This window comes from Dermacentor silvarum, chromosome 10 (assembly GCF_013339745.2).
Source record: "Dermacentor silvarum isolate Dsil-2018 chromosome 10, BIME_Dsil_1.4, whole genome shotgun sequence".
NCBI lineage: Eukaryota > Metazoa > Arthropoda > Arachnida > Ixodida > Ixodidae > Dermacentor > Dermacentor silvarum.
Genome location: NC_051163.1, coordinates 62,222,396 through 62,235,675, shown reverse-complemented (window position 1 = coordinate 62,235,675; position 13,280 = coordinate 62,222,396). Strand labels below are relative to the sequence as shown.

The 13,280-nt window shown below is 44.7% G+C and overlaps 1 protein-coding gene across 1 annotated transcript in view; it reads left to right on the top strand.

Annotated features, from left to right (window-relative positions):
• Positions 1-13,008, top strand: part of LOC119465820 (CD82 antigen-like) — a 94,339-nt gene extending 81,331 nt beyond the window's left edge. Inside the window, exons 6-9 of the mRNA XM_037726294.2 lie at positions 960-1,028; positions 1,849-1,977; positions 4,095-4,181; positions 6,645-13,008. Coding sequence (XP_037582222.1) covers positions 960-1,028; positions 1,849-1,977; positions 4,095-4,181; positions 6,645-6,752 — 393 coding nt within the window. The 3' untranslated portion in view covers positions 6,753-13,008. The remainder of the gene's footprint in view (positions 1-959; positions 1,029-1,848; positions 1,978-4,094; positions 4,182-6,644) is intronic.
• The last annotated feature ends 272 nt before the right edge of the window (positions 13,009-13,280 follow it).

Below are 13,280 nucleotides of genomic sequence, written 5' to 3'. Positions count from 1 at the left end.
CACGCTGATTCAGTGCCATAGTCGCATTAACGTCGACGACGCCATCGCGAGATGGGTTTGGCCGGTAGTTTTTTTTTTCCCCTTCTCTTTATTAGGCGAAAATAGTGAATGCAAGTCGCGTACACAAATGGATACGCCGTGGTCACGGTGGTCGTGACTGAGGGTGATCGACACTTAGTAAAATAGAGAACTAAGGTCGGATACAACTTAAGACTGCGGTGAAGCACCGCCCACGCTCTCATAACCGCCAGCCACTGTATACCTCCGCGAGGCTGCAAATAGTTCGCACTTCACATTTTCCCTGTTACTTAAATAAGGCGGTATAACCACAAAAATAAAATTACAAGCGCGTAATTTTATGCGTTTTCCCTACGTTTTTCTCGTGCGTACAAGTACGACAAGTGCAGTCGTATCAAGTACGATGCCATTTTGAAAAAGTCGCATGACGACGATTCTGTTTGCTTCTGTGATTGGCTGGCGGAGTACTACAACCCCGTGCGGTCCGAGTGCCTTTGTTGTAAACTGCTTGTTTTTTTTAAAGTTGTATCCTACTATAGGCGACTTAATTGGTTTCGATGCATTATTGTAAATGGCACAAACGACATTTATGTGTCTGATCTTTTTCATTGTTACTTGTCTTTTTTTCTCTTTTCTTAATTTACAATATTATCTTGGATACTTACGTTGCCATCGACTTCCTGTCCGCTCGGGTGGTAAAATATTGCGGAGTTGGAGCACGTTCCGCCCCTCGCTAAAGCCCAGGTAAACTGTGGAGTTTTGAGATTTCACGACTTAGAAATTAATAGTTCGGTGCCGACGAGGTTCCGACGCAGGACTTTTGAATTGGAAAAACGCGTTGCGATCACTCCTCTACGTCGCAAGTGCGGGACGCGAGAAGTATTTCAATACTTGAACTGACGTCACACCCGTTTTATTATATTTTATTTTTCCTGTGACAGATGGTGGACATCTTAAAGTCCGGCTGGATAGAAGTAAACGAGCCGACGAAAAACTTCATCCAAGACAGGGTAAGAACACCAGGGGTTTGATCCATACCATTGATTTCCTCTCGTTTCGTGTTCACCTTATGTGACAACCTAGTGTATCGTTATCTAATCAGTGAGGCGCATTAATTAATTCAGATTAACGAGATACCCGTTCCCCCTGGCCACTATCTAGCGAAATAGTAGCAAGAGAGCACGGGGAAATAAGCGGAAAAGGAAGACCCTGTTGAGCGGCTTCAGTCTGACTATTTGTCTTGCCCTCGGAGTTCTGCATCAACAGTTGAAGCAGGGTGTTAGTTGGGGAACCCATGGGGCACTAGCCATATTAACTGCTCCAAATTGTATTGAGAATAATTTCCTCTGTCGAAGAAAACTGCAAGTGAGTAAAAGACACAACAAAACATGATAAAACTTCAGGTCACGACAAAGTATGAGTGGTTCCGGTTTACAATTGACCTTCGTATTTTCTTTCACTCGACGGTCGCTCGTAATGTAAACCACGCTAAATTTTGCGGAAATCAAGAAACGCTACTGAAGTCTACCAGAAGACTTCACACTTGGTTTTCGGATAATCGAACGTAAAGAAATTAAGGAGCGATTTAAGAGTCGTACTAAAAGTTTTCCGTAAAAGGAGACCTTGTAGCACTTCTTGATAAGATGGATAGATATATGCATACATATGCATTCTGTCTGCAATCAGAATCCGGTTTGTTGGGATGACCGTTAGCCTATCGTGATGTGCGGGTGACGGAAACTCGAAGTTAAACAGAGCTACATAAACGCTTGATGGTGTGAACATTGCACGCTGTGCCGAACCGTAACCGCCTTATTGTTGCGCATCCAGCTGGACTGCTGCGGCTTTAGCGGCCCAAAGGAGTTCGCCTCTACAAACAGCCACATAGACGAGACCTGTTATCGGTTAGTGGGCGAGACCGAGGACGTCTCCATCAAGGAGATTCGCCGGATCAAAAGGGCAAGTCTTTGAGATAGTCGTTTGACTTCCGCTGTTGCTTTCATTGTTCACAAACTTTATCCATGCATATCGTCATTTTGTTCTTGCTGTTCTTTTCATAATTCACTATGTTTATGCTCACGGTAATTGTCCTAGATATAGTGTTGACTTGAATAAGATTATCATTTACAAAAAGATAACAGAAATAATAACTTAACAGGAGAGATCACAGAGCATGCTTGGAGATTATTATGTACAGTTCATCTAATACACAGTGCACATAAATACATTGCATGTATACAGTGCATATAATTGCATTACATGTATAGACTGCTCGTATTATACAGTGCATATAAGCACCATGTGCGCGCGGTGCACATGCCGCGTTTATGCAGTTGACCCGACGGGGTCTGCGCCTATACGTTTGCGCAAGTCATCGCGCGATGCTTTATACCAGTGGATTCGTGGCCGTAGCCGACGTGGAAAAACGTGGCCGAAAACCCGACAGGTCATACTTGACACCATCATGATTTTGAATTAAGAAGTCCAAAAGACCGCACCCTATACGTCCAACACCGTGACTTGTGCTTATCCACTCGCCTCCTCTGACATAACCAAGAAAGTGGACGTCGGGCTAGAATTTTACTTAAAACGTCAGCGTGCGGATTGGTGCAACCATCCCTGCCGCCCTCCGTTCGTCACACCGTCCGAGCATTCAAAACGCGTCTCTGGAGGAGGAGAGAAAGAGAGAAGGCAGGGAGGTTCGTCAACGGCCGATCGTCCATGTCGTCGCAATCCTACAGATAATGTTTATCTGAGCTTCAAAAGTGCTACTAGAGGTATACATATTGGCCATCTTGGTTAAGGCAAATTTGATGCGTGAGAATGCCTGCTTACGGAAATTAGCATATCGTCTATTGATGAGAAAACCCGTCGCTATCTTGCAAAAAAAAAAGAAAGCTGCACTAGGAATTTTTTAAAATTTAATTTTGACCACCTTTTGTCATTCCGAGATTCACGAAATGAAGTTCGTTTTCTCTACTTCAGGGATAAAATTCGTGCCAGAAGTCGGTAACAGCTATTTCCGCAATATGTACGATTTTTTAGTCGAAGTCTAGCAGGTTCGCGCGCTGCCAAGTAAGTGTTCTGGCCCTTGGCGAGACGGTGTCCGCGAGACCTCAAAGGATCACTTCTTCGCTCCGTCTTCGACAGGACGGCACGCAAGCGGCGCACGCCGGCAGTATAACCAGTAGGTCAGCGGCGGAAAGAAGCAAAGGACGCGATAAAGTAAAACAAACTGTTAGACCACCGGGCGCAGGCAAGCAGCCGAGCGAAGAGCACCGTGTATGCGCTATAGCGAAACCACTGCGATTCCATCGCACGGCCGCATCGGAGTGCGCTCAAGCGAATCGTTACGAGTGACATAGTCGTTAGGCCCCTTGTAGACTCGTATTTTCTGCGCATGCAACCGGCGGCACGCTCCACATATTCGCTGCTGCTTGCTGCTGCTCTGAAGGCATGACTTGGTCGGGGTTTAACCGAGAACTTTGAATCCACATCCTAATTTCATATTTGCAGACCGAAAAAAAAAGATACATAAAACTGTGAAGTCTCCATCTCCTTTGTGAGCGGCAATCAGATGAGTACATCTGCTGTTCGCTTCGTACAGTTTGAGCGATGTCTTCGAGGCAGCAGAAGACCTACAAGGTCGGTGGTGCGGCTTCGAGAATCGACGTTTGGCGGCAAGCCTGAACGCCAGGAAACAGAAAAAAAATAATGCCATCATTAAGATATAAGATAGTCGGCTCCGGTGACATCTTCTAGCCGCCTGGTTAGCTCAGATGGTAAAGCGGCTGCCCCGGCAATGCCGTGGCCCCGGGTTCGAGTCCCGGACCAGGGGCTAATTTTTCTTCAACTGCGAGGCTTTTCTTTCGAGGAACCCGTATGGGTTTCTTTTCTAGCAATTGCTCCGATTTGGTGGACGTCTCATTTTCCATTTAAATATGTATCTGCTGATAACGTTAATCCTGCCTATTGTAAATGCGCACATGGCTAAATAACAATAGTGCAGTGGAATTTAATGGTGGTAAAATTTGTAACGGCTTTGCCCCTTTTCTCGCTTTCACCACGGTTTCTAGGCCGGCTGCAAAGAGAGGCTGGTGGACTTCTTCTACAAGCACAAGATCATTTGGATATCTTCACTCGGTGTCGTCCTACTTCTACAGGCAAGTGCTGTCATTGCGAGCCTGACTCAGGCTGAGCTGGATCCCGAGCTAGCCAGTGTTCACTCTCTCTCCCGATCACGTGGTCTCTAGCATCTACTCCACACCTCCTCGCTGATTCACATCCGCTGCACATAAATTAAAGGGACACTAAACATAAATGCAGTCGACAAGGGTGGCGATGTGGGCTTGTTGCCACATATTGACCAAAGGTGGTTGAGCACAGGGAGACGCGAGGACGAATGTGTGTCCATATGAACTTTTTAGACTAAATAGAAACACTAGATCAGTTTGGATCAACGAAATATTCTTCCGACACTCTATTTTCCTTAATTTTGCCGTAACAGCTCGATTAACTGCCAAGGAAAATGATGGCACAACTTCAATTATTTGAATTTCACGCCGCGTGAACCCCAACGTCGGTACGTCTGTGCGTCCTCATGGATTTCAAAATACTTTCTCGCATTTTGACTGTTTTGGCGCAGTTAAGGTTCTCACAGTATTCGGCTTGGTTAAAATACACTGTAGTCCGTTTCTTTACCAGTAAAAAAAAAAAAGAAAAGAAAAGAAATAAGCGGGCGAGAGCCCACATCTTCGGCTCTTGCTCTGGCTGTGGCTCTGTCGCTGCCGTCGGCTCTGGCTCTGACGTCACGCCGCGCAGGTGTGGTAACTCGAAGGCAACGTCGACACCTGCATTTCGTGTATTTACGCCTATTCTGGCTGACGAAGCCTCCTCTCGTGGTCAGAGTGACTCTCTTTTTTTCTTTTTTTTTGTATTTTAGAATAGCAATATAGTAATACAGCTCAACGTATCTTTTTCTTTATTGTCCTTGTAACAGTTTTGTTATGGCAAGCAGCTGTTAAAGGGGCACTAAAATTAAAAATTTAATTAACGCCGTTTTTCCTGGCTAAGTATGCTTTTTTCAAGGCTATCAATACGTTTTTTATTATTTTTTTTGTGCATGGAAGGGTTGGCAAAACGATAGGCAATGCTTCAGACGCATCTACCAGTGGTATTTTTATTGATTCGACCTTCAGTAAAATAAACACACAGCAATATACAGATGAGCAGATAGCAAAGCTGATGCTCTAAAGGCACCTCTAGCACAACGTTCAAGAAGCTACCAGGTTATTGCAAATGTAGCAAGGTAACAAGATGATTACCACGTACTAACACAAAGAAAGTAATACATAAATGTAACGCTTATACAGAAATATAGATTGTAGATATGAGAAAACGTACAAAGCACATAGAAATGACACTGCAGTAAAATGTAATCAAAAGTGTAGCAAAAAAATAAAAATCAATCCCCGTCCCTTTTCTCTTCCCTAATTTCCCTGCCAAAACTGCAGCGCCGGTGCCTAAGTCTGACGCCACAGATTCCAGGATCCTCGCGCATCCTAGCTGTTTTTTTTTTTTTTTTCAGAAAGAGTGCCTAAACTAAGTCGGCCGAATCGCTGGACTCTTGACAATTAAATGCAGATTTTGTGTATCGGTATTAACGATTAACGAAAAAAAGGAGTCACAAATACTTCGTTTGTTCTCGGAGTGAAAAGTTAAGAAGGTGCTGTTCAAAGAAGGCTTGAGATCACCCGTCAGGTTCACGGAAGAAGATGGAGCCATCGTTGATGGAAATCAGATCCACGGCATAGATGGCAAACAGTGTCCTGAACAAATTTTTTTTCTTCCGATAAACGTTCATCTGTTTGCTTTCGTACATAAGCCACATCATGTTGTCAAAACAATGTTTAGTTATATTGTATAATCTTGCTCAGGTGCATGCAAATTGAAAAGCGTAGTAATTTTTGTCCTGTCATTTCTTCACTGGACACCGTCATGCTCTGTGGCTGTACAAATTTCATGACGGTTTAAGGTTCTCCCGTTAGGCTCCTGAAGAGCCTATAGCGGTAGAACCTCGCGCGTGTCTCGCGCTTTTTCCATCTTCTGTGGTATATATGATGACTCCGCTCACAGTATAGTACTTACCGTGTCTATATTTTCGCAGAAGTGTAACTTAATAATCCAGCTTAACATTCTTAAGCCGCGCTTCCACGAATGCGATGGTGTATAAGTGGAATATCGCATTTCTTAGCGCATCGCGGTAACGCTATGCGACAGCCCACTTACATGCGGTGCTTTCCCCTTCGTCCGAAGCAAGCCGCAACTTATTTCCGGCGAGAGCGTTTCACCGATTAGTATGGGAGCGAACAGGCCATGTCAGCCGTCTCCCTTTTCACCTTTCCCACCTCACCTTTTCACCTCTTCACGAAAGCTTTGCTTGCACATTAATTCCAAGATGCACGTGCGTTGGTTCTGCATAACGGTTCCTCTCTCCCTTGCCCCCCCCCCCCCCCCCCCTTCCCACAACACCGCACGGATTCACATAAGGTTCATATTGCAAGTTTCGATGATGCTTTCTTTACAACCAGCAAATCGGCAATGGTGTTCCGTTCGTATACTCGCAGGTGACGGCCATATTACTGTCGGTGTACCTCATCAACGCCAAAAAGAGAGATCTGCGCGAGAACTCCTTCAGCTCGCTGACCCACCGGTCCTACACTACGGGCTACTGACAGCGGCCGTCGGCGCCGGAACCGGAAGTGCTCGTCTGGCTGTGAACTACGCATGCGCGCCACGAGCGGGAGTACAGCAGTACGTTGCCTGGACGCACGATGGTCACGGAGGGTCGCCGGTCGACCCCATTGGAGCCACGCGCGCTGGATCCGCAGCAGTCCGGCTGTGTTCCAGTGAACTTAGGGCGACAAGCTGTAAAAACCGAGTCACACGTTTGAACGCGCTGTTCGACATGAACATTTTTAACTCTCGAAAATGATGTCTAGCTTTTGTTGTTTTCGCGTAGGCGCGCTATGTTGATAGTATTTCACATCGTTGATGATTCCGGCGCTGAGGGCATGTCAGTCGTGGAAAGCAGGTACGTTGATCGATGGATCGAAATGCGCGCGAATGCTGCGGCTTCACCGGGGTTTCGTGTAACGCCGCCTTACTCGCGATCGTGAACAGAAGTGTTATATTTTCTATGAGAGCAGCGAGTTTGGGTGTCCATGAGACTACCTTGTCGACTTCGGTGTTGTAATGACGCCGGTGTGATGAAGGCTTCTTTATGCGGGAGTCATTTTCCAGAGGCCTCGAACTCCCCAATGTAGTAGGTTTGCCCGGCTTGTGTCCAAAGAGAGAGAACGCAGCCAATTCGGGTGCTGTGGAGTCAAACGCTGTGTAAGCACCTGCTCCCACACACACACACACACACACAAAAAAAAAGGAGTCACCAATACTTCGTTTGTTCTCGGAGTGAAAAGTTAAGAAGATGCTGTTCAAAGAAGGCTTGAGATCACCCGTCAGGTTCACGGAAGAAGATGGAGCCATCGTTGATGGAAATCAGATCCACGGCATAGATGGCAAACAGTGTCCTGAACTAATTTTTTTCTTCCGATAAACGTTCATCTGTTTGCTTTTGTACATAATCCACATCATGTTGTCAAAACAATGTTTAGTTATATTGTGTAATCTTGCTCAGGTGCTTGCAAATTGAAAAATGTAGTAATTTTATCATGCAATTTCTTCACTGGACAGTGTTGCGATGTTATTGCATATTGCGATCTGATATGCCGAAGCCTGAGGTTCAAGTGACGGTTACTTTGATTTATTGTCTAATGGCTTGTTCCTGGTAGTTCTTTTTTCATAAGCTTTTCTTTTGTGATGAGGGCGGCGCCATTGCGTCTGCAGGAACATCTTGTGCAATTCACGAGCACTTAATGCTGCAGTCTGAAAATATAACAGTTTCATTTTTCTATATTCACTTGTATCGAATCTAGCCCGATGTACGGCGAGTTGCTGAAGGCGTAAGACATAGTGCATAAAAGCTATCGGTAGAGTCGATCATTCTGAATGCGAAGGCGAACGTCGCTCATCTGTGTTATCCGTTTAAGTGAAATCATCTGAATCATCGCTTTTTGTACCACACTTCTTCACGTTTACCTATAATCTAGGTCCTATGCTCTTCATAGTCACGCAAAGTATTGTCTCTTGTTGTGTCGTTTGCCTTCTGCGAATGTTAGTGCTTGTGAACATGGCTAGCGACATCGCAAGTGCTAGGCGCAATAATGTTGCCTTCACGTCGTCAATTCACGGCAGAATGCTCAAGCGACGTCTTGAAGGTGCAGCTCAGCACGATACTACATGCGGTTATGCCACTTCCTCCTACTATTCATCACAATGCTTCTCGTTCCTTAATAATGGGCCGTGCATATTATACTCGATGGCTGATAGGGGGCACCTTAGATGATCATCAGTGAACCATGGACTCATCAATGAACCATGGACACCTCTTTTAGGAAAGTGAATTGTTAGCTACCTCTCCCTCTCTTCTTTACGTGTCTAATCTTCGTGCGCGCGCAAAAGGAGGAACCCTCGGAAGAATCTGCGCTTTTCTATCAGAGCCAAGTGTTCAGCATGTGAATGGCATGCAGGGGAATTGAAGCCGTGTTCGAAAAATCAATTGTAAAACTCCCGCTAATAGATTAGGAAAAGGAAAATATCTCATAATAAGGTATGTGAAACGTGTTCATGCGTGTTAAGAAAGTTCGCAGTACCGCGCTGAAACCGCACCACAGTTGGTGTGGCGATGGCGGGTGCAAGCAGAGTTCCTTTTGTTGCTTCTAGTCAAGGGACACGCGGACGCCGAAAAGTGGAAGCGCGCAAAGTGCAGTATTCGTATTACCAGCATGCGTGGAGCCCTAAGATGCCTCTGCTCGTGGCGTGCCGCCTCAGTGGCAGTTCATCACTCTACCTATTGTGTCCAGTCGCTGGCATGTTCCACGTATCTCTCCTAATCCACGTATAAAGGCGTCCAACAGCAAGCGTCTGCGAAACTCCCCAAGATCACGGTGAAAGGTGTACATCTATGTGCAAAGGCAGTGACGACATTTTCTTTTGTGGAGGTAAATTCTTGTCTGATCATTACCTACGTTATTTGTAGTTATTTCAGTCCCCGATGGGGAGCATTTATTCCGCCTGGGCATACACGCTCTAGCGGGAAGTCCGAAAACTATCGAAAACGGAGGTACCTGTGGAACAAGCAGATGCCGCCGCAAGAGGAAATGCCAACTCGACGTATGTTGTGAAGAGTGCGCGCAGTCGTTCAAAGGACAAAAACTTTAATCGTTACGCTATAACTGCTACCATGCCGCAACACGATGACAGACAGCTTATCGAATGCGTGGCACATGCTTAAAGGTTGCCAACTTGCTTGAGACATCTCATTTTGTACTCCTGTTGCAAGTAGAAAGAGAGAGCGCGAGAAAAAAAAAGGAATGAAGTTTAACCAGACCGAGGTCATGTTGGCTGTTCTCCATGGAAGGAGATATAAAGGAGGGGCCGAGCAAAAGAACAGATAGTTCACACGCAGTTAAGAACAAATGTACTGTTATCAACTAATTTTGCCGCTATATCCGATAGTGCAATTGTTACCTGCACTAGCGATAGTTTTTGTGCGTTCCAACCACCTACATTGAGCCATGATCGGTCAGAAGCAGAGTAAATGTACTCTGCCAAAGAGAACGGGAACTCTCGAAAGTGGAGTTAATAAAGTACTGGCTCAAGCTGACACTCCGGCAAACGGAACATTTTGATACTTCATAGTATTAGACTGGGCTAGACAATCGTAGTTATGAACAGACACGCAAGTATTCTGAGCACCATCATTCACCGTCACAATTCATCAAGCAAGTAAATCATGGCCTATTATAACAGCTACGCTATAGTATTCCCGAGAGCACAATCATTCATCGTGGCAGGTTATGACGCATGTGAATCACGGCGTTCTAAAAACGACACAAATATTTCGAGCACCATCATTCATCGTCACAAGTTATCAAGCAAGTAAATCACGACCTGTTTACAGCTACAGGAGTATTCCTAGCGCCATCATTCATCTGCACAAGTCATCTAGCGAAAGTATGTCATGTCCCCGTGAAGGTTCTTGTTTTCTTTATACACTCAGAGCGTGCACTTCCGAATGCTAACAGTCTCGGCCTCCGATCAGCGTCATCAATATGCTGTCCACCAAAGATGCTGCTATTACTTTGCGTTAATACGTAACCGCAATGTATGGTGTGCTTGCTTGCTATAGATATAGAATGAGGCAGTTGGTCATTGGTTATGTTGCGCCATGGCCGTTTTCCAGAAACCAGCCTGTTACCGTCGCTCAACGCTCACTGAATGACAGCGCAGACTTCCGAGCAATATTCGGTGATGACGGGTTGCAGAGACGCGTCCAAGCTCATACGTCAGTATTTACCTTTGCGCCTACGTAAAAAAAAAAAAAAAAAAAAGTTGGCTTCAAGTGGGCTTCGAAGCTGGTTTCTGAGTTGGCTTCAAAGTTCGCTAAAAATGCTGAGATATAGTTAGGCTGTGGACTGCGCTTGATAAGATGTTCTTCGGGTCCTCTTAAATATCACTGAGAATAGTTTTGAGCGCGATTTGTGCTTGTGTTTAAATAAAAAGCATGTACCATTATCATAGTCATCTCTTGCGTCTTTTTTTGAAAGCTCAGTGGCGTGTCGAGTTTGTTTGTACTCTGCCAGAATGATGGCGCAATTAAGCACTTGCAGAGCAAAAGTGACATGTTTTCATCTTGTATTCATGAAGCTTTATTATATAGGAAACGCCCGAATGCAGTCAATGTTGATGCGCATTTTATCATTGTCTGCATTGTTACGACGCTGCGGCCAGGCATCAGGCATGTCAATGAAATAACTTTAGAGCCTGCTCGAACGAGCAAAAAGTGTGAATTCACTCGAATAAGAATATTCTTCGAAAGTGCGAACTTTGAATATCGAACCAAAAAAAAAAAACGATTACTTCACCGGTTGGGTGCTTTTAAACGGGTCCTCGAACCGGAAAATGTGCAATACGCATGGACTTTCTTTGTTGCAAGCAGGCTCCAATAATTGTAGTAACCCCGCATATTTCCATATTTTGGTAATCGAAGAAATCGAATATCTCTAATCGATGCTTCGATTCGATTCAGGAGTATTCGATTGGCTTTCGAACTTTCGAGTATTCGCTCACCACTAAGTAACTAACGAGAGAAAATTCATTTCCCTCAAGCCAACCTCGATTGAAACGCTTGTCGACGTAGTTATGTCTTAAGTGAGAGAAGAAAGCCCTCCTTACACGGGGATCGCAAAACAAATGCGCGCTCGTCCATACTATATCCTACTGCATTCTTTTTCCTGAAGACACTTATCGCAGTGTGTACCGTATCGTCTTTCAGTACTACTTTTCTCCCGTCTTCAGACTGTTGCGTATTTTCTCCTCATACACCCATCACGGTGCATCATTTACATAGTTCTTTCCAGCGCTGCTGTCTTTCTTCCTACACGCGCTGGCTTGCGTGAAAGACGGCAGCGCATTTGCGACCATTGAATTTTACGCGTATTGCAAATATATCTGATAGTGCCTGCAATACCACTCGCTAGTGTGTGCCGCCTATGAATGATGAAATGTGACTTAGTTGCGACCTCGTCCTATCGTCATTTTGGTCAAACGCTCGAACGATTGCACGCTTGATGCAAAAAGAAGCTGCAGGAAAACAACACGAAGGAAGCAATAAACGCTGACGTAATAGGAATTGCAGAATCGCAGATGAAACTTTTCTTCGAAACTGCTAATTAAGAGAAAGAGCGATGCACACGTCGCGTTTTCGCCTTCAATAAAGTGTGAAAAATAACAACAGAAACTTGTTCATTTTTTTGTAGCAGCCCTAGTACGTACGTTGGATGTAAACTTGCGTTAACTTTTGAAAACTAATGGTATTAACGGCAATTCTCGTAAGCTGCGCCAATGATTACTGTATAGCATGAACTCATGACAGCAGCGCCCTCTACGCTTCATCAGCCATGCGTGAGGCGGTGCTGTAGTGATATTTATGACTCAGGTGTAGCTCCGCTTTTAAAAACTCGTCTGAAGCACATAGTGGTAAAGGTCTACTTGCAGTGTTGGCTACCCAACGGCATTTCAAGTTGGGTCGTTGTAGTTTTGGAGAAGGTTTTATGTTGGTAAGGTCGTATGGTGGATGAAGTGGGTCTCAGTGTCTGGAACACGGCACACTCCAAGCTCAAGCCAAAGAGAGTCTAGCACTGCAATGTTGAAGCGCCTATGATAAAGCTGGCATCCGACGTGAGAGGTGTGTTCAAGCAAATGTAGTCAATGGCCGCGGTAAAGTTGTTACTCTTGCATGTACTGTATTCAAAGTATGTTTTTTTTAATGTTTTCTCCGTAATTCCGTCACACTAGCTATTTTTGTTGTATCGAATTTATATCGCGCTCAACGAACTGCTGTTTATAGTAAGGTGAGTGACATTATCAGATTGTAGAGCGTGCTATTAACTCACGAGGACTGTGTGTAAATCCCAGCAAAATGTGTAGGTATTCCTGTTCATCATGTGCCTCATCTTTGTGTGCACTTGCCTTATTGTATGCAATCACGCTGTCATGTGCAGTCATTGTCATACTTAACCAGAATACGTCTTAAACACATTTTTTTGCTTCTCCTGCGGTGGGCGCTGACGATTAGTTGCTTGGATCCTTAAATTGTGTCGAGCTTAGTGCGTCATCCTTGTAAAGTATTCGATGTTTTCTCGTTACAATCCTTGTTTGTTAAAGTCAGGCTGCTGCAGGTTCATCGTTCTGGTTAAGTCTGACGGCAACTGCACTGCTTGTCTTAGGTGAAACATCGAGCAGTGAATAAAGAACGTTCCCTTTTCTGGTGTACATGACGTGAACAATAAAAACGCTATAAAAGATCAATTTGACGGGTTACGTGTTTTTTAATTTTCTTTGAAGAAACTCGCTAAATAGAATAGTGGCTATACGTAAACGGACCTCGAATTAACGTCAGACTGAATTTCTTGACTTGCTTGACAAACTCTAGAAAACGTTTCTTTCTCGCCCGATACAACTGAAGTTCCGTCACTTTTCGTTCTTGTTGCTGTTTACGCCCGAGCCCTTCTAAATATTGTGGTCATATTTCTCTCTCTCTCTCTCTCTTCATTTGATTTTGCATTTCTCTGTACATTAAC